Source organism: Molossus molossus, unplaced genomic scaffold (assembly GCF_014108415.1).
Source record: "Molossus molossus isolate mMolMol1 unplaced genomic scaffold, mMolMol1.p scaffold_m16_p_17, whole genome shotgun sequence".
Lineage (NCBI taxonomy): Eukaryota > Metazoa > Chordata > Mammalia > Chiroptera > Molossidae > Molossus > Molossus molossus.
The window spans coordinates 35,198,373-35,223,477 of record NW_023425352.1 but is presented as its reverse complement, the minus strand read 5'-3'; the positions used below and the strand labels follow the sequence as shown (position 1 = coordinate 35,223,477).

The 25,105-nt window shown below is 42.6% G+C and overlaps 1 protein-coding gene across 3 annotated transcripts in view; it reads right to left on the bottom strand.

The window, feature by feature from the left end:
- ASAH2 (N-acylsphingosine amidohydrolase 2) overlaps nt 1-25,105 on the bottom strand; it is a 70,129-nt gene that overhangs the window by 36,712 nt on the left and 8,312 nt on the right. For 2 of the 3 annotated variants that reach the window (XM_036265227.1, XM_036265226.1), the window contains exons 2-8: nt 24,562-24,677; nt 21,733-21,864; nt 18,470-18,675; nt 15,992-16,141; nt 11,295-11,471; nt 9,899-10,026; nt 8,643-8,720 (exon numbers count right to left, since the gene is read on the bottom strand). In XM_036265227.1, the coding sequence (XP_036121120.1) occupies nt 8,643-8,720; nt 9,899-10,026; nt 11,295-11,471; nt 15,992-16,141; nt 18,470-18,675; nt 21,733-21,859 (866 nt within the window). In that variant the 5' untranslated portion in view covers nt 21,860-21,864; nt 24,562-24,677. The remainder of the gene's footprint in view (nt 1-8,642; nt 8,721-9,898; nt 10,027-11,294; nt 11,472-15,991; nt 16,142-18,469; nt 18,676-21,732; nt 21,865-24,561; nt 24,678-25,105) is intronic. The other variant, XM_036265228.1, reaches the window with a different exon arrangement.

Below are 25,105 nucleotides of genomic sequence, written 5' to 3'. Positions count from 1 at the left end.
CTGAAACAGAAAAAGAAAAAAGCCAAATGCAAATTCTTAAATATTCTAAAGTAGTAACAAACCCACCCTAGGTTTCATCTTCCAGACCAGGGCCACCATGTCCCACGTGCAGAAAGGTGTCCCACATGACAGCATAGGTAAGTGGAAGCTAAAATTCGTCCCCTGCTCTGCTCACTGCCCTAGGCACCTCCGCCAGCCCAGGAAAGGGAGTGCTGTGTGTGATTTGCACCGAGGTCCCATGTGCTAGCTGTCATCCTCTCCAACCTAAATGTCCACCGATAGCAAAAGAGAATATTGTACATCCACTCAAAGGTAGTGTTCATGAAGATGTGTAATAACATGCGAGTTCTTTGGATAAATAAATAGAAACTGTACTCAGTTGAATAGTGTCTTCCCAAAATTCATGTCTACCGGAACCTCAAAATATGACCTTATTTGGAAATAGAGGCTGTAGAAATGCAATCAAGGTAAAGAGCAAGTGAGCTCATACTGGCTTAGGTTGGCGCCTACATCCAATGTCTGGTGACCTGATAAAGAAAAAGAATGGAGAGACATGCAGGGCCTTGGAGAAGCAGCCAATGTAGATGGAGGCAGAGATTGGAGTGATGTGCCTACAAGCCAAGGATTGCTGGAAGCCATCAGAAACTAGGAGAGGGGTGTGGACCAGACTCTCCCTCAGAGCCCCCAGAAGAATTAATGCCTTGACTTTGAACTTCTGACCTCTTGACCTGTGAGAGTACTAATCTCTGTTGTTTTGAGCCAGCCCGTTTCCAATAATTTGCTTTGGCAGCCCTGAGAAACTAATACACAGGCCATTGTTTTAGTGGCTAAGAGTACAGCTGGGAGTCAGAAACAAGTTACTTCACCTGTTTGAACCTCAGTGTTTTGACTTGTATCATAGACAATGGTAGTATCTACCTCACAGCATTTGACAATAGAAGAAACAAATACATCTAAAGGGCTGAAGTCTAAAGACTGGTCTATATTAAGAATGGAATAAATCATCACTATGATGATGCTGCTGATACTGATACTTCTGCCGCTGATGGTGATGATGACGATGATAATGATAAGGGAAAAAGAGATACAAAACTCTAAATGTGTGTGTGTGTATGTGTGTGTGTATCATAAAATAAATACAATGTTAAAATATATGGGGTGTGTGTGTGTATATATATATATATATTCAAAACATGTATATTCAACTTACATTTTATGGGCATGAAATAATTAAATGAGAAAACCCTGCCCCCTTGTGGCAGAAACTTGAGTGCTTGCAAAATACACATGTGCCAAATCCTAGCCACTAGCTGGGGAGGGAAGTTGGGGGTTGGAGGGTTGGGGGTCTGGGTCAAAAAAGGTGAAAGGATTGAGGAGTACAAATTGGTGGTTACAGAACAGTCACCGAGATGTAGATTACAGCATACAGAATATAGTCAATAACATTGTAATAACTATGTGTGGGGCCAGCTGGGTACTTTGAACGGTGGGGGAACCAGTCTGTAAAGTCCATGATTTTCTAACCACTATGCTGTACATCTGAAATCAATACAGAAGAATGCTGAATGTAAACTGTAACTGAAAGGGAAAAGCATGAAAAATAAAGAATTTAAAACACCCATGTGCTTCTCATGTCCCAGTCCTTGTAGCAGGGTCGAGCATGTGAGTAGCTCTGGCCAATAACATGTGGACTAAAGGACCCCCCAATTTTCATTAGACTTTGCGTGAAGGGGAAATAAGTCTTTGCTGTGTTAAGCCATACAATTTCCCATTGCCTGTTATGACATTTGCCATTAAGGACCCGGATTAATATGGCTCTTCTTTACCTCCCTTACTGTCCTCCTCACATGCCCTACTACAGATTATTTCAGGAGGAGAGGAAAGGGTGTTCTGTTGTGTTATACTGGAAAAGGTATGGGGCCCAAAATTTTACCCAAGGGGTGGCCTGGATTTTAAATAAGCAGAAGCAATGAATACACAACAGACTTCTCAGGTTAAAGAAGGACAAGGAGCGGTGGCCAGAGGGGCCCTTCCGAAGGTACAGGTACAGGTGGTGGCCAGCATCCTGCAGAACCCTCCTAGCATCACTGCTCCAGGGAGAGATGCACACACTCACCTATTCCATTTGTTACCTTCAAAAACGCCAGATTTAAAAAAAAAAAATCCTCTCTTGACAATGTCATTGGAGAGCTATCTGATTTGGGAGGATCCCACTGAGATACTACAGTCAAATTCTCGCATCTTCAATGGTATGATTAAGCGATCAACAAAAGTAAAACAAGAATGGCCAACAAGAGCTTTTTGTTTTTGCTTTGAATTCAACGTAACTAGAAATCGAAGACGGGAAAACAACAGTGATTTTGCTTTTTGGGTCCGTTTCTCAGCAACACCTGTTAAGTGAGAAAACACGACGACTGGCCAGAACACGGGAAGCAGCACCGCCCACGTCCGGGCAGCAAGACCCTCAGCAGCAAGACCGTCAGCAGCAAACCTTCCCAGGGCCATTTAGCAATTTACGAGACAAGCCTTAATAATAAGCATTTCCCTTTGGCTAAGCAATCCCACTTCTAGGAGTTTAGTTTAAGGAAATCATTGGCACATACATAAAGGTATCTGTTCAAGAATAATGATTACAGTGTATTGTATGATGAAAAAGGTATAAACTAAATAGCAAATGATTGCTGATTAGCTGAACACAGTATCATGCATATAGCAATTTTTAAATGATGATATAAAAAATGCTAAGTGGCCCTGGCCAGTATGAATCAATTGGTTGAGCATCATCTGGAGCACTGAGAGGTCAAGGGTTAGATTCCCAATCAGGGCATATGGCGGGGTTTGGGGCTCTCTCTCTCCCTGTCTCATCCTCTCTGTCTAAAATCAATGAAAACATATTAAAATAAATAACTGAGTAGCATTGCAAGAGGCATCTATAAATGAATAAAAATGTTACCAAATTATATACACAATAAAGTATTACCTTTTTAAATGAAAAAGTATGAATATGATCAGGAAAAGATCTAAAAAGCTATGTAGCAAATGTTAATAGAAGTTATGATTTCCCAGGAATACCAGATGATTTTTTTCAAAACCACTTGATACAACACTAAGAGTGAACTATAGTGTAACCTATGGACTCTGGGTGATGATGTGTCAGAGTAGGCTCACTGCCTGCAACAAATGGACCTCTGATGGGGGATGTTCTTGGCTGTCAATAGTCAGGGAGGGTGTGTATGGCTGTCGATAGTCAGGGAGGGTACGTGGGGAATCTTTGTATTTCCTGCTTAATTTTTCTGTGAACTTAGAACTGCTCTAAAAAGTAAAATCTACCAAAAAAATAAAAAGAAAGAAAGAAAAGACTCCAGCCCCGACACAGCGTCATTTCTTCTATCTTCTGTTCAGCAAAGTGGCCCCGGGGCCAGGCAACTTTCAAGGGCCAGAGAAATCATCTTAACCTGTCAATGAGGACGGTCACGGTCACTTTGGAAATACATGAGATTAAAGTGCTTGTGGCCATCTTCGGAAACCACAATCTGCCATTTAAAGATTTATTTGAAAATACCTATCAATCCCGAAAAGGTAAGGGGAGGGATGATGGCATTGAACAGGTGAGACAAATAGCACAAAGTGAAAGGGTACAGAAAAAATCCAGACATATAGTAATCATAATTCTTGAGACTCAACTGACTCATTAAAAGACCAAGATTGTCAGAGTGAAAACAAAGTTACCCAATATTCATAAGAGACACCTCAAAATGTAAGAACAAAGCAAAGTGAAAGAAATAATAGAAAAATAGACATGGCAAATTCTTACCTGAAGAGAATTGACATGAGAGTGCATAGACTTTGAGACCAAAAGAAAAAAAAATCATGTTTTGATATAGAGTCACTACCAAAATAAAACCACTTGATAGTCTCAGTACATGGAGAAATATCAGCACTATTGTTCACAGTAGTTTAAAGCTTCTAGAGCCCAGAGTCAGAGAGAGCAAGCAGGCACCCACTTCCAGACGAACCTCGCAGCCGCACTCATTCCATATCGGACGTCCCCACACAGAAGTGGGCAGAAGGAAATGTACCTGAGTGTTAACTAGGGCTGACTCGATGAGGTATAACTAAGTTAATTTTTCTTTCTTTCTACTTTCCTTTATTTTTCAAGTTTTCACGGGTGAGTACATATTATTTTTAGACTGGGGGAAAAAAACCTTGGGGAAAAAAACCAACAACAACCTTCTAAATGTCTTTGGATTAAGAATTTTCCAGAAATCCAACCATCAAGTAAGTCCGATGTCTTCTGCCAGTTATGACAACTGGTGTTTATGGCTCTGGTTTCTCAACGTGGGCCACATTAAATTAACTAGCATGATTCATCTGTCACTCTTGTTACCAACAAGCCCTCGCCGGGCACCTTCAGTGTGCAGGACGCTATCAGACGCTGCGTGGAAGCCCACTGGTCAGCCACGGCCACCTCTGCTGCCCTGGGGGCAACTTCACGACAGGCTGATAGGACAGGCGGAGCAGGAGACAGCGCGACCTTCCGCACAGCGCAGAGGGCAGAGCAGGAAAGAGACATTCCGTGAGGATGTGAACAGAGGCTAGGGCTTCACAAACCAGCTAATGCTCGTGGGGAAGGGATGAAGACAAAGACGAGATGGAGGAAACAGAAGAGCTCAAGAAGGGGGACTGAAAGGCAGTCACTGAGTCTCCCCATCTGCACTCTGAGTGGGGTAAGTAGACCGAGGGCGGAATGTAGAGGGTAGAAGAAAGAGCCACAGGGAACCAACAGTGGGACAGTATAATTCAAGAAGTCACAGTCTGGATGGTAGAGAAGATTTACACACACACACACACACACACACACACACACGACTAAATTCTATAAGCCAATATCATTCAAATAAATTAGTGTAATTCGATAAGTTGAATTTTTCCAAGTGGGTACACAAAGTACTCAAGTAGGTTACACAAATCACTGTCCCTGTTGTTTTTTAAACTGTGCCTTTGAAGGGCCCCCTTCCATGGCCCTTTCTGTAAGAATGAAGGATTTTCAGTGCATGAAACAGAAGGTAATGAAGCAATTATGCAAACACCTGCTCAGACCTTCCTTACAGCTCCAAGGATGAGAAGCCACATCATGCCAACTGCTAGAGGGCCGACAGAGGTTCAAAAAGAGCCCATGCCACTCCTGCAAACTCAAGGGAGAAAGCTTGGCAGAAGCAAAGAAACAAAGGAAGGAAAGGGGAATAAGACAGAGTCTGGCCCGCAGAATGGCAGCTGGGGAAATGGGCCACCTGCACGAGGTGGCTGCTTGAGGCAGAGCCACTCGGATGATCTGCCCGAGGGCTTTCCTTTCGATGCAGACATCGAACCCGCTGTTTGCTCCTGTCCCCTGTCTTCCCTCACCTGCGGCCTTCCTACATCAGGAGCTCTTGAGACTCTGTTTCGTCTTCTCCGCGGGATGACAGATCCCTTCTTCACCTGCCTTCCAGAATCTCTCCCCGTGAATCTTGTAAATGCCACACCGTTTACATTTTCATTCAGAATTCAAAACCCTCCGAACACGTTCTCCACATCTGGAGAACACGCATTTGCTGTTTCCGCATAAGGCAGTATCAGGCAAAAAGATACAAATCCTCCCTTTCGATCGACTGGAGCAAATAGCGGCCTCGCGTTTGTAGAGGACTTAATGGTCTATGGAATAGTTTCATGGACATGGTTCGACTTCATTCCTCAAGTCATCATCACTCTTCCCAACCCTTAAAGAGCCCTCAACTCCCAACCCCAGCTTAATGCACTTTAATGGTTTTCTATTCCCCTTGATTGTAAAGACCCAAATTTTTATCATAGTATCTAATCTCTACCTCTAACTTTATCTTACAAAATCCTTTGCACTTCAGCCATGCAAACCTTTTATCCGTTCGTCAAATGGGCCACAGGAGTTTTGCACACACTTGTCCATCTTTGTTAAAAGTTCTTTTCCACTCCCCATTTTGACAGTTAATTCCTTCCCTTCCTTCAGTGTTTATCACTATTGTCACTTCCTCAGGGAAGCCTTCCCCAGACTCCCTGACCAGGTCAAATCTCTTTAAGATAGCTCTGTCTACCTTCCTTTCTTAGCACTTAATCCAATTATAATTATACATATGTTTGCATGATTATTTGTGTATTTTTTGTCTCAACCAGTAGACTGTCAGTTCTGTAAAAGTAGCAACTACATCTATGTTTGCTCATCAGTGTATATATAATAAGTAGTAACTCAGTTCATGACACACATATTCCACAATACTGAATGAATGAAAGAATAATCTCTGTGTAGAGAGATGTTAAATCTACATTTGATAAATGTAGAACCTGAGTCTCACAGAGTTTAAGGGATTTGCTTAAGGAGCACAGAACACAAGTATTTGATTCCAAGGTATCTGATTTCTGATTTCAAGACCAGGAAATGCATCATTCCAAGGACTGAGAAGTGTTGTATGGCACATAGTAGGTGTCTAGTGCAGAGTTGTTGGACAAAGAAATGAAAACGAAAGTGGAAGTAGGAAGGAGTAAATTATGAACTTTGATATTGTCTTCAGTGTAAAGAAAATAGTCTTGGCTGTGGCCCTGGGCAGGTCACATCCTCTTTCTGGCCTTAGCTGAAGTCTGAACTAGATTATCTCTGTGCTCTGCAAATCCGAGATGCTGTGCTTCCAAATTCCTTCTACTTCGGGTTCTAACAGCAGGCACCCACGTGTTTGCTGAGTTCCTCATCAGCCTAGATTTTACTTTACTTTTTAGATCATTTTTAATGTATTCAGGGAGTAACTTTCAATACGCAACTGAAGGAGAAGTTATATCCAGGACAACACATGGCTACAGAAACAATGGAAGGTTATTCCTGCCTCCTGACTCAATCACCCAGCTAGTCTATGAGACCCTTGAAGATAAATAAGGATCATGACTTATTCATTATTACACACTCCAACCACACAGTTGCATACCTGATATTTTGGAAGTTTATTTAATTAAATGCTAGGTAACAACTAATTAGTAAATACATTTATTGTAATAAAAAATGAGTTCTATTACATCAATCCATATAATAAAGTTTATTTTATCAGAGAGTTTTTAGTGTCCTCACTTTCAACCCAAAGAAGTAACTCCAATGCAAAGAATTCTAAGCACTCTCAAATGCCAATAATGAAGTTTTTAGAAGAGGCAGGATATTACTCTATTTCTTACCTCTTGGCTGAAATTATTAAACTTTTTTTCTGTGCCAGGCATCAGACTAGAGCTTTGCAGGCATTATCTCAGGTAATCGTCAAACAACCCTATGAATTCTTAATATTCCAATTTTCAGAAAGAATAGTGGAGGTGTGAGTTAATAAGTTACTTTTCCCAGACACACAGGGTTCACAGGTGGCAGGGCTGGGATTTGAACCCAAGTCTTAAAACATATACCAAAAACCTGAACCCCTTACCACCATGCTGTTCTCTACCTGGTTACCGAGATAGCCCTGTATGTCAACTCTGGGTCACAGACTTTAATGTTTATCTTCACCCCTTATTACTTTCCATGTATCGTTCATTTTAGTCACATGGCAACTTTCATTTAAATAGTTCATAATTCCACCTGGCAGAACCCTACCACTTTCCTAACACTTATTATCAACATTTTTAAGGGCGCACTTTACCTCTCAATTTTAGAGATAAGAAAACTGAGACACAGAGCAGTTTCATAGCTTGACCTAATTGACAGAGCAAATACGGATGAGAGCCCAGAGTGGGCCCCAGCCATTCGACTCCAGCACCCAAGTGCTAACATACACTTTCTTAGGGCATTTCCACATCATTTGGAAGCTTACCCATCAAAGTGTCTGGTCTTGCTACCCACCCCGAGTCAGTCCAGTTGCAGTGACCAAAGTCTCCTAAGAATGTGAATGCCTTCTTTTTTGAAGACAATAAAAATCCCCATGTTTTCTTGTTTATAAAAAGGTGCTAGAGCCCTGGCCGGTTTGGCTCAGCGGTTGGAGTGTCAGCCTGCAGACCAGAGAGTCCGGGGTTCGGTTCCCGCTAGGAGCATGTACCAAAAATAAATAAATAAAAATAAAATAAAAAGGTGCTAAAACCAGTGCTGCCAAGCTGTGATTTTACATCATCTGCTTCCTTTAGGTGGTCTCCGTTCTGCTTTCATCACGAAGTAGCACTGTCCTACTTAGATTTCACTTGAGCCTTTCAAGTTCATAATCTCAAGTCTGTATTCATTTCCCTGGCTGGTCAGATTATTGTTGTTTTTGTTTTTGTTTTTTTTTCCATTTTACCAAGAGATCATTGTCCACCATCACAGAAATTCCACACACAAGACCTTGATATAGTTATAAGCACTAACATTTACTGAGTGTTCCTATCAAATACCAGGTCCTCATCTACATGCTCCTTTCATTAGCCCTGTTTTACAGGTGAAAGATCTAAGCCCCGAGAGGCTGAGACCTGCCCCACAGCCCACGGCTGGAGCTCAGACGTGTCTGATGTCTCAGTCTGGTCCCTGAACCACTCAGCATATTCTCAGCCTCCACGCTCACTATTCCAGTCTCTTCCTCACGCCCACCCTTGTAATTAAGTAAAATTATCCAGACAGAATGAAAAAAAGGAAAGGGTACCTGATAAGGCCCAGGTCATCTCCATTCAAATCCACCATCTTCAAGACTATCATTTCCTTGTCTGTATTGGAAGAATACCTAGTCACCAAAACAAAGAAACTTAGTCCGTTGGATGTTAGAGCCTGGGCACCACGTATGACAAAGAGCAGAAGCTGGCACAGAAACAAAACCCAACGTGCCTCTCGGTACGCAGGCTCCTTGGCAGGCTGTCATCCCGTGAACGGCACTCGGGACCTCACGCCTCAGCTAAAGAAATGCTTTGCAACTGTGATCAGAGCTAGGGGCATTCGGCTGGCTAGCTGGAGATGCAATATATATATTTTTATGTAATATACATGATATTATAAATTATGTATTTTTACAAAAAGGATTTCTCTTTGAAATTTCTACTCATATCGTATTTTAATGGACCTCTTAAAAATAGCAGAAAATATGCAAAATCATAAGCACTCAGGGACTGCGACTTAAAAATGGTCTTTTTTGTCCTTTAAAGGGGCAGCAGATTATATTTTCCAAAAAAATAAAATAAACTCTTTGAAAGCTATTGAAAACTATGCACACAAATGCAAAATGTCAAGTGGTCAAGTTGAACTGATATTATTTTACATTGCTATAGTAGCCAAGTACACCTCTTCTGTTGCAAACCTGGCTTATCACTTGAAAAAAAAAAAAAAAAATGATGAAGAAATCATCTTCCTTAGTTGTTTCATTCAATTATTCTAGTTTTATTTCTTGTTCTCCCAGTATTTTTATTCAATTATCTCTTCTCTTTTTCCATATTCTCTTGGACTAAGATGATTTTCTTCTGAGTAACATAATAAAAAGAGCTACTCATTAACAAATACTTGTTATGCACACTTTTATCTCCATTTTACAGATCAAGAAACTGAGAGCCAATAAATTAAGATAAGTAAATCACTTGTCATCATCACCATATATATCCTAAAGGTCACTCAACTAAGAAGTGATAAAGCGAGAGTAAGACCACAGTTCTGGCGGATTCCACAGCCTGGAGCCCTTCAAATATCCATAGTGGCTCCCACAACCCTCCAAGTGGGAAGACACATGCGTAGGTTGGTGTGTTTCTAAGTTGACTTTTATTTCTGCTTGTCTTAGATTATAAACATGCTTTTAAATTACTTTAGCTCTAATACTTGTTTAGGGCCCCACCCTATTCCTCAAGTAACAGCCTTGTTCTTAGATGGTGCTGCTGTTTCCTAAAGGGAACTCATGATTTCGTCTTGGGGAGGGCTCACCTTGCTCTCTCTGACGGTGGATTCTGAAGGTAAGAAGAAGGGCTTCGGTTGAGCTGCACACCATCCACATTTCCTTTATTGATAAAGACTTTTCCTGGTTTCAAATTTCTGTGTGCTATCTCAATGCTCTGCAGGTTTAAAAAAAAAGAGTTGTAAAGTGAGAAATCCTGTTGGGGATAATGACTTAGTCACTATAAACAGAAGAGACCTGTGCACAGTTTCCTTGGTCTCCAACCTGTTCCCACTACGGGATGAAAGCTGGAGAACCACACGGCTGGTGTCAGAGGTAACAGCCATGGCCTTCAGCGCTGAGACAGAAAAAGTGCTGAGTAGAGAGAGAAGCACGTGCTGATCAGCACCTGAATGCTGAGTCAGCATGTCTGCCATCTCCAAATGGGGGGCTGGAGTCCCACAACACCGGGACAGGATTTGTTAACATATAGGTATCTCCACCCTCCTCCCTTCTCCATCCCACCACCCTCTAAGACAGAGTCTTTCAAACTCTGAGAAGCACAGTAAGCAATGCAGTCTCCTTCATAACTTAATACACATCAACATACATATTTTAAAAGAAAGTTCACAATGTGTGTTATGTACTATGATGCTTTCCAATTTTTTTATTTTAGTTTTTTTTCATGCCTATTGCAACCCATGAAATTGATTTCATAAAGCTATTGATAGAGTGCTAGCTACCATTTGAAAGTGTTGCAAAGGAATTTCTGCCTTTGCCAGCTGGATCCCTGGATTTGGGGGTGGGGGGTGACTTTACAACATAAAGTAGAGAGAGACTAAACCTGAAAGGCAAAAGAATAAGAAAATATTAGCAAGGATCCGGTGCAAGAAGATAATAAGCTGGAAGACAGGAGAGAGAGGAGCACAAAGGGACACTCCAGCCATGAGGGAGAAAAGCTCAGAGTCCCTGCAGGAATGCCGGGTCAGTGCAGAGCTGTTGTAGGCCTTGAGAAATGAGGAGTGTGTCCATTGGATCTTCTTATATGGTCTTTGAGAAATACAAGGAAATTCTGGGAAATACAAGGAAAGATTGCAATTATCTGTAATTAATTTTGGTTCCTTAATGAGTTGGTATCTTTTCGTGGGACGTTGTGCAAGAACAGACCATGGGGGCCCCATACTTTGTACGGGTCAGATCCACACTGTTTTCTTTCTCTTTCGGTGACTGAGTGAGGCTTACTGCCATAGAACCCTCCTCCCAGTCGGCACCTCGGGCTCACAGCCCACCACTCAGGACCAGAAGCCACCACGGAGGCAGGAAGTGGAAGGGAGGAAGGTACGAAGACGGAGCTCAGACCAAGAGCCATTGGGGACTGGCTCCATAGCACACTCCTAAAACACCGAGCAGTGGGAGAGAACAGCTGCCTCGGGGTTCCCTGCCTACCTTCACGATGCCAGTGACCATGTACTCAAAAGTGCGATTGCTAAATCCTTCGCTGGCTATCACGAACACGGTGTACTGGAAATATCCTGCAGGAGCCGAGTGTGTGTGAGTACCGCTCAGGATAACATTGTCTCTTCTATACAGGGAGCCATATTTACTCTTCAGTCTTTTCAGGACCTTCCAGAAAGAAAGAAAAAAACAGAGGTAAGAAGAACAATCACATAGAGCTTAGTATGAGAAAAGGCTCTAATTAGCCCAATCACTGATCCATACCCATGACTTCCCTACAGAGTGGCTCTTCGCTCTGTATATCATCACAGTACTTCTATAGTACATGAATAGTTTATAGGGTATATATAATTCCAGTACATCACCGTGGTAATAACAACAACAGTAATAGCAAATGCCAACATTTTATAGATTCTTGTGATGTGCAAGCACACACAACACTAGGTAGTACATATATTATGTCATTTAAAAATTACAATAACTTCAAGAAGCATGTATTTTCAGCCCTGTCTTTTAGGTGATAACATTGAAGTGTACAGAAGTTAAACAATTTGCCCGCTGATCTAATAACTAGCACAGATCCAAGTCTCTCTAACTAAATCAGTGCTCTTATCCATTCATCTTACAACACATAGCATTAATCTCCAGGCACTGGGCTAAGCACTAGGAACATATGAGGTTCCAACTCTGAAGAAGTTTTTATTCGAGTGAGAGAGAAAGATAATGGACAAATCAATCAATATGGAACATTTATTATATAGTGATAAATGCTATGAAGCAAAATAGTGCCAGGTAAGGAAAAAGAGGGTGATGGGTCAGTGAGAACAGATCTTTCCAAAAAGGTTACCCTTGCCTTAAAGGAACAGAGCAATCTGGTCATGCAAAACCTGGGGGAGGGGGGGCACGGTGGGACAGTGAACTGACAGTGCAAAGTCCTCTTTACTGCCTCACTTCCCAAAATGAAGAACTCAATACCTCCTGACCAAGTAACCCACATTCTCTACCCAATAAGTTTCCATGTTCCTTCTGTTTGATCCTAACTCCAGCCTCAAATCTTCATCACTTTACACATTCTTCCGTGCACGAAGAAGAAATATCCATAAGGGGAAGGGTGGACAATCAGTGAAAGGACAGCATGAACTAAGGTCAAATGTTCTTACGATTCTGTGGCCAAGATAAGAAGGAAGTGAACAAAGAACTGCCAGTCAGCTGGAAAGCTCCCCTCCCCTTCCCCCATTTTATTCCTAAAACAACGAGGATGTTAGGATTTTAGAATTACATATATTTCTTCAGTTTTATTCAAGAATCAAGCTTTTGCCCTGGCCAGTTTGGCTCAGGGGTTAGAGCGTTGGCTCGCAGACCAGAGAGTCCCGGGTTCGGTTCCCGCTGGGAGCACGTACCTCCGTTGCAGTTTGTCCCCGGCCCGGTTGGGGTTGTGTGGGTGGCAGCCAGTTGAGGTCTCTCTCGCGTCGATGTTTCTCTGTCTCTCTCTTCCTCCCTCCCTCCCTCCCGCTCTATCTGAAGATAAATGCAAAAATGTCATTGAGTGAGGATAAAAGAAAAAAAAAAAGAATCACGCTTTTAAAAAGATAGAAATTATGAGTATTGAGTTATAAAACAAAGAGACTACAAACAGCTCACAGAAATCTTATCCTAAACTACAATTCCTGATATAAAATCAGACACTTTCAAGGAAAAGAAAAAAATAAATTAAAAACTCAATCCTCAGATGGCAATGCCTACAAATAGTCACTATAAAGAGTGTGTTTTCTACTTTCTGAAAGGAGGGGAACTTTAACATCGAACAAGGAATTCACACGAACGTCTACAGCTCACTTCTCTGACTTCGTTTCCACCCCATTTCCTGTTGCAGATATTCTTGGGCACATGACATAGGGAGAGTAGGAAAGGCATTCTGTTTTCCTGCCCTGCCCCTCTGCTTAGAGATCATCCTTAATGTTCATTCCGTACGGGAGATTTCATCAGTCTTAAAGCTGAGACTGGGAACCTGCCTAAAACCAGGTGTGAGAAGTAAGCTTACTGGCACTGGTGTAGCTACATTTATTTTTCACACCTTTCCTTGGGTGAACAGGATAACTAAGTGGGTTCATTTAAGGCCTTCCTGCTGGGCCTCAGATTGCACGGGGCCCAGCAGGAAAGCCTTTAAATGAACTCAGAAGTAAAAATAGGAAGAGATGATTAAAAGGTGCGCACTATTGACTTGATAGAGTCTACAACCCAACACATTAAACCCTTCTCCCCTCCACACTCCACCCTCAACGTGTACCTTTTGCCTCTCCTGTTTCTACTACTGACACCACTATCTTCCAATCAGAACCATCTTCAGTTCTTCAGAAGACAGTATGAGCGGTGGTAATGAGCATGAGCCCTGGCCCAAGACGCCTATGTATGAATCCCAGCTTGGGCAGTTCCTAACTGTGTGACCTTGGACAAGTTGCTTGATCCTCTGCAACTTGGTTTCCCAATCTGTCAAATGGCATAATAACAGTATCTCCCTCATGTTAGGAGGACTAAGCTAATCAATATATATGAACATATATATTAATTTAAATATAGAACAGTACCTGACTCATCATGGGAACTATGTTAAGTGTTAGCTTTTATGTCTATTTGTTCCCAAATCTCATTAGCACTCATTTTGACCTCTTACCACCATGTATTCTCACTGGCACCCCAATGGTTTAGGACTTTTGTGCCAGCCTCACATAATGTAGGGATGTCATCAGGCAGTTAAAATCCTTCCTGCAACCGTAGCTTCCCTTTATAGCTCTTCCAGCCTCTCAACACCTTGTAAAACTCCCCTGTATTAAATCCCCCCTGTTTGAAATGTCTAGTGTGATTACTGTTTCCCAGCTAGACCTTCACCAATAGAGCCTTGACATTAATTTAAAGAATCTGCCCATTTGAGCCCTCTCCTGTAGTTCTAGTCTATTTCCATCCACCTCAAATATCACTATCTGAACTACAGAATTAAAAAAAAAAAAAAAACAGGCACCCAGGGCCTCTACAACTATAAACAACACACCTTCCAGGTACATCTCCAATGACATGCTCACATGTGTCCTAGTAGAACTAACCTCTGTCCCTTCAGAGAAGAGTCCACATCCCTCCCTTGAGCCTCTCTGTGTTCACACTGTCCTCTCCATTTCACATGTGAACCATTTAAAATTCTGCCCATTCAAGTATCACTTCCACTTTGAAAGGTTCCCCTAATTCCCATTTCCGGAATCTCCATGTGGTGGTTTTAAAACACTGTATGTCCACAAATTCTGTAACACTCCTGCCTTCAAGAGATGACACTTGACTTTGCTACGCCTGAGTGTGCAATGGGCTTAGTGACTTGCTTCCAATGAACAGAACAGAGTGAAAGCGATGGTGTGAAACTCTCGAGCCTGGGTCGTGAAAGGCACCGTGGCTCGTCCCTGCTTTCGCTGGAACTGTTCACTCAGGAACGTCAGCTGCTCTGTCATCAGGATAGGGACAGTGGGAAGTGAGGCCTCCCGCCAGCAGCCACAGGAGTGAATCTTCTTGGAAGTGGATCTTCCAGCCCGTCTAGCCGAGGAATGATTGCCAACATCCTGATTTCAAGATACTCTAAGCAAGAATCCCTTAGCTAGGCACCCCTGGATTCCTGACCCATAGAATGTGTAAGATAATGAACGTATAGAAGCCACGATACTTTCAAGCTACTTGTTACTCTGTCATAGATAACGAACACACCACTGTACTGTATTCCAGTGAATTGGTTATTTGTGTATTTCTGTTACAGACCTTTCTTCTATTCCGCAACTAGGTAGGGAACATGGATTATGCCTCACTCAGCTGTGTGTACCCTGCAATGACTAGCAATGTCCCTAGTCATTTCAGGTTATCAATGCATTTCCCTCTAAGGTAAAAGAATAAAGTCACTTTTAAGAATGTATGCTCTGGGCTCAGGTATATATGTGTTAAGAACCAAGCTTCACCATTTCCCAACTGTGTGAATTTAGGGAAGTTAATTACCCTCTTTAAGACTCAGTTTCCTGCCCTGGCCGATTTGGCTCAGCGGTAGGAGCATTGGCCTGTGGACCAGAGAGTCCTGGGTTCGGTTCTCACCAAGGACACGTACCAAAAAATAAAATAAAAAAAGACTCAGTTTCCTTATCAATAAAATGGGAGTAACAACAGACCTACCTTAGTTTAGGGGTGGAGAACATACTTAATCCCTTCTCCTCATGTTTCCATCCATGGAAGAGGCTTCCATTCCATTCCCCAAGCGAGAGTGGTGTTGGAGAAATGCTTTTAGGCATTCCAGTCACCCCTCACTAGACCCTTCCCACAGTGGAGGGACAACGCGTTTCAAAGGTGAGACGGATAGAGCACGACACTGAACACCGGACGTGTAATGGTCACTGTTCTGGGTGCTCCAGTCTCCCCTTTCTCGCTCATGAATGTACAAGCAGACTTTAGAGAGCACATTCTCTTTCTGGGACCTGATCTGAGGCAGGAAACAGAGCTGGGCGGGGGCATAGACATTGGCATAGAGAGACAGACCAGGAAGCCCGTCTGCCACACTCTTCCTCCCTCCCTTCCCCTCCCATTCTCTCCAGGAGGGCTTAGCTACTGTCACAATTGCCCACAGACTTCTCTTGGACATCATGGCATTTCTTTCTCACACCATCACTCACCTCCAGCCTCATCCGTTGGGACACCATGCCTATGTCGATGCTGACAAAGGCCATTCGATGGGAGCCGTCGGGCTCCGCCAGCACGAAAGCGCGACTGTACAGCCTGGTGAGGAGCCCCCGGGCGTTCTGGCCGCTTTTGCCGTAGCCCATCTGGGGGGAGAGAGAGAATCAGAGCCACTCCGTCTCCCCGCCCCACGGAAAGCAGGCTCACCCGCGGAGGAAAAGCCTACTTAGCAAAACGATCCGCACACGACGCAGAAAGCTCCGCGTGAGATAATACATGTTTTCAAGAATAAAGCCAACAGAGAGAAGAGGCTTTGCCGCTCTGCACAGAACACCGTGAGGGCAACGCTGGGTACGCCTGCGGGCCAGGAGGGAGCTGGTGCGCCCAGGATGTTCCTACTGCCCTGGAGACCTTTCCCGGGCCCTCTGCCTTTGGAAATAAAACCTGTTCTCTTGCCTAAAGTACCGCACAAGGCAATGGGTCCCCTTCCACCACCACTTTGCCCAGGAACAACCTGAAATCCATGGCTCCCTCACTTGGGTTGCTGATGTGTGCGTTTTGGGTGTTGGAGTTTTTTACCTGAAGAAAATGCTGTATTTACAATTAAGGAATCTTTACTGAGGGTCCCTAACCCTGTTGTCCCTCCCTAAGCCAAGTCAGACCTGTCCCCACCTCCTCTCTCACCACGTCATAAATCTACCCAGGCCTTCAGAACGCTCTGTCTACTGCTTGCTTTACCCCCATGCGGAGTTTGTTTAGGGTTACACTCCAGAGTCAGTTTCCAGAACAGGCAGCAGGGAGTCCAGCGATCCTTGAACTACACAGGTTTACGCTGCGCACGTCCACTTGTGCATGAATTTGTTTTAGTAAATACAGTCAGCCCTTCAGACCCCCGGGTTTCACATCCTTGGATTCAACCAACCACAGATTGAAACAGTTTCTTTACATTCCCAAGTGTGGCTCAGTAGCTTGGGAGTCATCCCATGGATTGAGAGGTCCCGGTTTGATTCCTGGTCAGGGCACATGTCTGGGCTGTAGGCTCAATCCCTGGTAGGGGGCGTGTAGGAGGCAGCCGATCAATGTTTCTCTCTTACATCAATGTTTCTCTCTCTCCAAAAAAATCAATAAAAACATATTTTTTTAAAAAAATACTGTTTTCAATCTATGGTTTGTTGAATCTGTAGATGCGAAGGGCCAACTGTAGTTAAATTTTGGGGGAGTCGAAAGTTATACATGAATTTTCCACTGTGCTTGGGTTGGTGCCCCTAACACTCACATTGTTCAAGGGTCAACTATAATTCCTTGAATCTAAAGATTACTTGGTAGGAGGGAGACAATCCCATCAGACTACCTGATGCTCTGGTTTCAGAGGGAAAGGTGATATAAATGGTATTACCAACATCAGAGTCAAGAAGTTTTATGTTAGCAGCCGACAGGCCATACCTAACACACCGAAGGATTTTACTCGGCTAATACAGTGATACCTCGGTTCTCGAACATAATTCGTTCCAGGAGGACGGTCGAGAACCAAATTGTTCGAGAACCGAAGCAATGAAACCCAATAGGAAATAATGGAAACTGGATTAATTCATTCCAAGCCCCAGAAAATGCCTATTTACTGGCCTAATTTGTATATAATATGTAGAAAAACATAAGTCTCAACAAGAAATAAAAGTGTACAGTATGTCTAAGGGTTAAATTCAGTGTAAAGCGTGACTCTCTCCACAAAGCGTGACTCTCTCTCTGCACTCACACTGATGACGCGAGCAAGGCGCGCTGGGCCGAATGAACGCCATTCGGCTCAACTCGGCTCATCTCGGAAGTTCGAGTTCCAAATATTTGTTCGGATTCCAAGACAAAAGTTTCTCGAATCTCCTGGTCGAATACCGATTTGGTCGAAATCCGAGGCGTTCGAGAACCGAGGTATCACTGTATACTGTTGGCCCATCCTAGGTTTTCAGTTTTAACTAAGTAGAGTTGCCTACATTTTCCAGTTGAGGAATTTAAATCCTCAGATCTTCAATCCAGAGATTTTTCTGGCTTCTCTTGATAAAACTGTCAGGATAGCAACCCTGGGTCCACGTTCTCACATGGCAGCAATCAGCGAGGGCCATGTACTTTCTAGTTGCACCACAGTCCCCACAACTTCCTACTGACTCCAACCTGAGTATCACCAGATGTTTACTGCCTTATGCTGGCCTGCTTCAGTCACTTAACATACCTGCCCATCCTCTGTAGTATTTCAGTTTCCCAGCCCTGTCATTTCATATAAAGCAGCCGACTGTCTTTACAGGGAGTTGTGGTTGAATAAATGATCCCCTCTTCCTTATAGGACAATATTCATAGCATTATATAGCAGTGAAGTCAATAGAAAAGCAAGAGCTGATGCTATAATAATCAGAAATAAATGCAGGATTAAAAATAATAAAATTATTGATTTCATAGTCTCTTTGAGGAGCCTATGATTCACCTACCAAGTTGATATCTGCTACTTGTCCTGTGCAGTCAGCTCGCCCAACACCAATGTGGTAGCCACTGAAGTTCTGAAACAGAGGAGGCTCTGGGGTGCTAGTCACTGGAGACACCCGGGTGGTGGTGGGGTCTTTGGTGACTGTTGAGACTTGAGGGGTTGTGGAGCTCTGGGTGGCCGGAGGGCTCTCTGTGCCTGGAAAACCCGAATCTAAAAATAGAATAAGATAATTGAGACTTGAATTGGGGTGATGAATACACAATACAATATATAGGTGATGTATTGTAGAATTGTATGCCTGAAACCTATATAATTTTATTAACGAATGTCACCACAATAAAGTCAATAAAATAAACAAATAGATACAATTTTAAAAAACAAAAGTAGAATATTTGAGAAACAACAATGCAGCCCACTTATTTGTCAGCATCAATTAGGGCACATAAGTTCAGGTTCCAAAGGAAAAATCTCTGTTTATTCTCTTATGTGTGAGATATAAGGAAAAACATCTCAGGAACTTATTTTATATCAATCTTAAGGATGACCTTTTTTTTTTTTTTTTTTTTTTACTGGACATGTTTCAACCAAATAATCAAGGTCTCCATCAAATGTCCTTCAGCTTCCCCTCACAAGCCATTCCTTGTCAAACTCGTCTTCCTTCATTCACTCACTGTGCATTCTACACCAACCCAACGAACCAGGGGCCAGGTTCCTGGCACACAACCTACTGAACCCAGCCTCTGGGGAAAAGTTTCTGCCATTCTCTCCTTTCAGAGCCCTTACTCCTATCTACTCTGCCAACCAATCTCCACTACCTTCTTCAGAGCTGGTTCATTTCCGTCACACCCATATCCAGCTCAAACCCTTATCTCCACGGTGCCAACTGTCTCTACCCTGCTCTGATCCTCCTCAACCTTCTCAAGACTTGTAGTCTTTCTCTTAAGAACATTTTTTAAAATATTTCTTTTATTGATTTTAGAGAGAAAGGAAGGAAGTGGGAGGGAAAGAGAGAGAAACATCTATGTAAGAGTGATGCATTGATTGACTGCCTCCTGCACACCCCCAACTGGGGATCGAGCCCACAACTCGGGCATGTGCCCCAACCAGAATTAAACCAGCCACCTTTCCATGCATGGGACAATGCCCAATCCACGAAGCCACACTGACCAGCGCTAAAGACTTATTCGTAATGCAACCCAGATCGTTGTATACTTGTTGACATAGTTCTGCCTTATGCTGATGGTTCTCATATCACCACATATGTATAAGTCCACACTATGTTCTTTATCAGTATACATGTCACCATTACATACAAATATCAGGGAGGCAGAATGCATTGAGACTAAGAGGGTAGGTGCCAGAAACAAACAGCCTGGGTTTGAAAACTGACTTTACCAGTTACTAGCTGAACAAATGACTTAGGCCAGCCACCCCAATTTTCTCATCTGTAAAATAGAGATAATAATAAAACCCTGTTTCCTAGGGTTGTTTTTCAATAATAAATATGTTCATGCATGTTAGAAATGCAGAGCAATGGTTGGCCTATAGCTTTGGTTTTATTTACATATTTACACATCTTACATATCCATTGTACTTGCTGGTTTGTTTCTAACACAGACCACAGCCAGGGGATGCCAAGATAGTAGATGTCAGTGTCAAAAGACATTGGTGGTCAGGAAGTACCTAGGCAAGAGAGGCACAGCTAATTATGGGATTTGAGAATTTTGGAGCTCAAAGAAACTTGAGATCACCTAGTCCAGTCTCCTCAGTTTTATGTATGAGAATCCTAACGCCCAGAGAATGACTTTTAACAAGATTTCATGGAGAGCATGTGATTCATCCAGTGCCCATACCAAGAATTCAGTGCACTTCCAACCACATTCCAGATGGAGTTAGAATCTGTCTTCTCCTCCTCAAGTTCATATTCTCTCCCAGACATCAAGTATTGCAAGAAAGGAAGCAGGAACCTTTGCCATGGCTTTATTGATACCATCACACAAATGGGGTGCCGACCAAAGCAAAACTTAACTCATATAGCCAAGCGCAAGCTCTTTGTGATCTCAAAGTCTCAGCTTCCGTATCTGTGAAATGGTACTAAGACTAGCATCTACCTTCATAGAAACTTTATGAGAAGTAAATGAGAAATGTATGTAGACTCCTGACAACAGTGTTTACCACAAGGTAACCCTTCAATAAACAGCAACTTCCACTATGAGAATGGTTACTGTGATTATGGATAACCTCCTTGAGTTTTGTTTTAAGAGCTAAAACTAAATAAGCCCTACAGAGCCTTTCATTTCTAGCAGTCCAGGACCCTGCTATGCCCAGTCCTGGCACAGAGGATCTCTGGACTCTGTGTTTGCAGGGAATTCAAAGCATGGGGACATGGTAGAGACTAGACAGGAAAAGAGAAAAGACCACTGAAGTGAAAATCTGCCCTCTTCTCCATCTGGCCTGAGTCCAGCCCTCCTTTATTTGGTTAAAGCATTCGATCGTCACTGTCTTCTCTGCTCATGTAACAGGCATAACCTAACCTAACACTGAAGTAAAGGTTTAATCAAAGACCCATGGGCCCATTATTGCCTGTAAATATAGCTTAGATAGTTTTCCAAAACTAAATTCATTTTTAACACTAAAAAAAAATCAAGATATTTCTAAATACATCGATTTCCAGCTTCTCTTGAAAACTCGGGGGAATTGAGTCCATGTTCTCATAAAAACAGTCAGCTGGCACTGAGGAGGGGCCGTGGACCCTCTTCACCAAAATCGCAGCACCCCCCCTCCTGGTCCACCTCCCCACTTGACCTCATGTACAGAGTCTGATTGGCCTTCCTAAGGACTTGAATTCAAGGCTCTTTTCTTTAGGGCTTTTTAAAGACTGACTGAGACCCGGTGGATCTTTCATTCTCCTTTTGCTCCCAGGAGAAGATGATGCCAAAAAGAGGCAAAGGGCGAGAGGAGAGCTCAGGGGCCCGAAGAATTCTGAACTGTGCTTTGAGCCCTGGAAAAGTGAGAAAGAAAGAACTGCACGTCAGATGCTGTCCACTTTGGGGGCAAAGGTAAACTTGATTAAAAAAACTGCTATCAATGCAGAAAGAGTAATTGCATGTAAAGGTTATGTGGTTATTCCAGGCAGCTTAAGTACACATTGAACTGCCCTGTTATCAGCATGATCAACACGTACTACTCCTTGCCATAGTGTCTGCAGTAATTGAGAAATGTCCTGCAGGTCTAGGCATAGCCTCCAAGAGAGCCCATGACACTTGCCTTTGTGATTTTCAATGGTCCCACTGGTGATAAATAAGAGGCTGAGAAGGGCCACTGTGATGGCAGTCATCATTACAAGGAGGAAAATCAGGAGCGTCTCTAACGTGGAGAAGGTACGCTTGGCCATTTCTCCTAAGAAAAAAAAACAGAAATGGAAGAAGAAATATGAAAGAGGCAGAAAAATACAGAATCACAAATTAAAATGCATATGTTTCAAGCTGCCCAAGATGTCTTAGCTCTTTCCGATGAGCAGACTATACCAGCCAACTACAGAGCACACTCACCACTAGTTCCATATCCCAAACCCATAGCAGACAAGAACAATCAATTGCAGCACTCTATGGTAAGTTCCGAAGGGGTTTCCAAATCCTTCTCAGCACAGTATTCTTCCTGGCATCCACTACTCATCATTTGGCATTGGCAACTAAGCGAAAATCTGTGTACCTTGGCTTCATCATTCCTGCCTTCATTCATGGTGATGGTGTGCTCTGAGGATGACTGATCCACCCACATTGTTTGCACCTGTGAGGAGGCTCACTGAGGTCTAGGTTTTCCTCCGTGGTCATAGACAAAGTGAAGTTATCTGGTCCTCATGGAGGTGAAAATCATACCTTAGGCCTTTAAACGGCAGGTTCTAACTTTATTAGGGTTTAAATACTACCTGATAAGAACATGGCATGGGAAAGGGAGCTGGCATCTCTGGTCTCAAGCCAGGGGTTAATAAAAAATTTCCCTTTTCAGTGATAAGAAGGATCTCATACATTTTGCCAACCCTGTAGCAAAGGATGTGGATAAAAATAAAAATGCCCCTGTGTTCTACACAAGCAGAAAATGCCTTTACAAATTCCTTAGGATATTTCAGAAGGAGAAGTCATTATTACTCAGAGAGACTATAGAAGCCAAAAAGTCATATAACAAAACAGGAGAAAATATAATATGGTCCTTAAAAATTGAATTCTGAGGTCTGACTCCAGAATTTAAATCTTATTTCTGCCACTTACTGCAACTGCACTTGGGAAATCCCAGACAATGAGCCTCAGTTTCTCCATCTGTAAATAGGAATATGATGATGATAATTTTAGTACCTATCTTATCGAGTTCCTATAAAAATAAGAGGAGATAACGCAAATGATAATTTGTTTGGTTCATGGAATATAATGAGTGCTCAGGGTGTTGAAGCTCATCATGGGATTCCAAAATGGCAAAGACTCTGTGCTCTTCCAGGACCTTAAAGAGAGTTTCTATGAGACTACTATTAAAGGATTATGGGACACAGGTGGGGACTGGAGAAACCACTTTATTAACCCATGTATCAGGAAGGGTTTAGAGAGAGGGGATTAGAATCTCAAGACTTGTCCCCCATGTGATTATATGCAACTAAGATGCTGCTACCCCTCAGAGTTGCAAATTGCCAACCAACAGTTGTGCTTGGTATGAGCCAGATAATTTTTTGTTTCAATTTGACTTAATGGACAAGATAAAAAAATGAATCTTACAATTTTTCCCTAGAGTCCACATCTACAAATTTGAAACTTAAAATTTTCTTTCAAAATACTTCATAAAATACAGAAACATTGAGCCCTCATTTCCATGTGCCAAGAGTTTCAAAACTGAGTAGGTGCTGTTCCCTTTGGATGGGGCAGGCCTTCTCCAGCCTGCCGTAGTTCCTACCCCATGAGTCTTGTACATCAAAGTTACTGCCTGGTGTTCAGAGTCATTTTATTTTGCAACCCCTGGACCAGAGGTTAAAAATCAGTCTATCGGCAAACACTTCAGAAGTAGGGCTTCACTGGGAGTAGACAGACAGACTGAAACATCTTCCCAAATGCCCTGGTTGTTGGTAGGATTTCCTCGTCCATACGGCGCCACCATGATCACCTTCAACAACAGCAGCAGGAACAACTTCAAATTTAGGACAGAACAAATTTGTTCTGTATTTTAGTCCGAGTTTCACTGACAGCCCCCAGAAGTCAGAAAGCACATCTATGACATGCCCCTGAAACTTTGATGATCCAAAGACATTTATTAGTCATTAGCTATTGTTTCAGTAGCAAACTTATAACCCAGTATTCATAGTTCTTGCTCTAAGGTTTGGTTTCTATAAGCCTTTCTGTTAGCAGACACAACTTCTGTACAAAAAAGGCAGTTGAATAATGGATGACTGACAGCTGGACCTCCCCACCCCAGACCAACTACAGGGAAATTGTATATGTAAATGTGACCATGTGGTAGGAGCCTGTGTAACAGACATGGTACAAAATCATACCCCTCCCCCCCCAGTTTTACTCTGGGGACTGATTACCACTACCGGCCTTCTGAACAACTCAATAGTAGCACTTGAGTTAATACTGGAGTTTCCACCACTTACTCTGATTTCAGCGATGGGTTTCACCACTCTTACTTTGTTGCCAGAATTATTGCCAACATATTGTAGTACTTTTTGAAGTCATTAGCACTATTTATTTCTCATAACAATTGAAATCTGACTTCAAACATTAAAGCAAACATTTGTCTGTGTCAGAAGGCAAATGAACTAATAATCACATTTTAAAGGATGGTGCATTTCCTAATGGTTCCCGGGTCATCTAGCACAATCCTGAAAGGTCAGTGATGAGTCTCTAATTAATACCAGCAAGCCCCCTGTCCTATCTTTACCACACTGGGGTTCCTATTTCTCAATATTGTCAAAGTACAAAGCAATAATTTAGCAAAATGGGTATCCAACACGAAGAAAATGGGGTGAAGACTTAGGATTTCATCAAGATCTCTGAGGCAATGGATGACTCAAGATCTACCCCTCCCTCTTCAAGAACATATAGGCTCCTTTACCTTATTCAACCACTCAGAAGAATTTTTTCATCCAGTACAGCAAACGGTGGTCCCAAATCCTGCTTCCTTTCCCCTTGCACGTTGCTCAGCAGAGACTTCTCAGCACTTCCTGACACCTGTGAAGGAAAAATGGTTCACAGTGATATCCAGGAGTTAGAGTTCTCATTATGATAACTGTGTGGGCTTGGTACAAGGATAAGATTAAAGTGTATTGATAACAAAAGGCTTATATGGAAACTCCCCTGGGACAGCCTAATATTGAGGTAGAAGCTGCAGAAGGCCTGCAGGGCTAAAGGTCAGTTCTATGCAAGGTCTTCAAGCTGGATCACACATACAAAAAAAAAAATACACATAGCTTTATTCACCACTGGTCACTCAACCACATTAGGGTGGGCTATGGGTCCCACTGGGCAATATTTACACCAATTTCAGAACAGAAATGCATTTATAGTTTTTAGATTGTCATGTGTAAAAAGAATGCAAAATCTTAGATTAACTAAGAATGTGAATAATGAATATGCAACAGAGAAAGAATGCTGTGCAA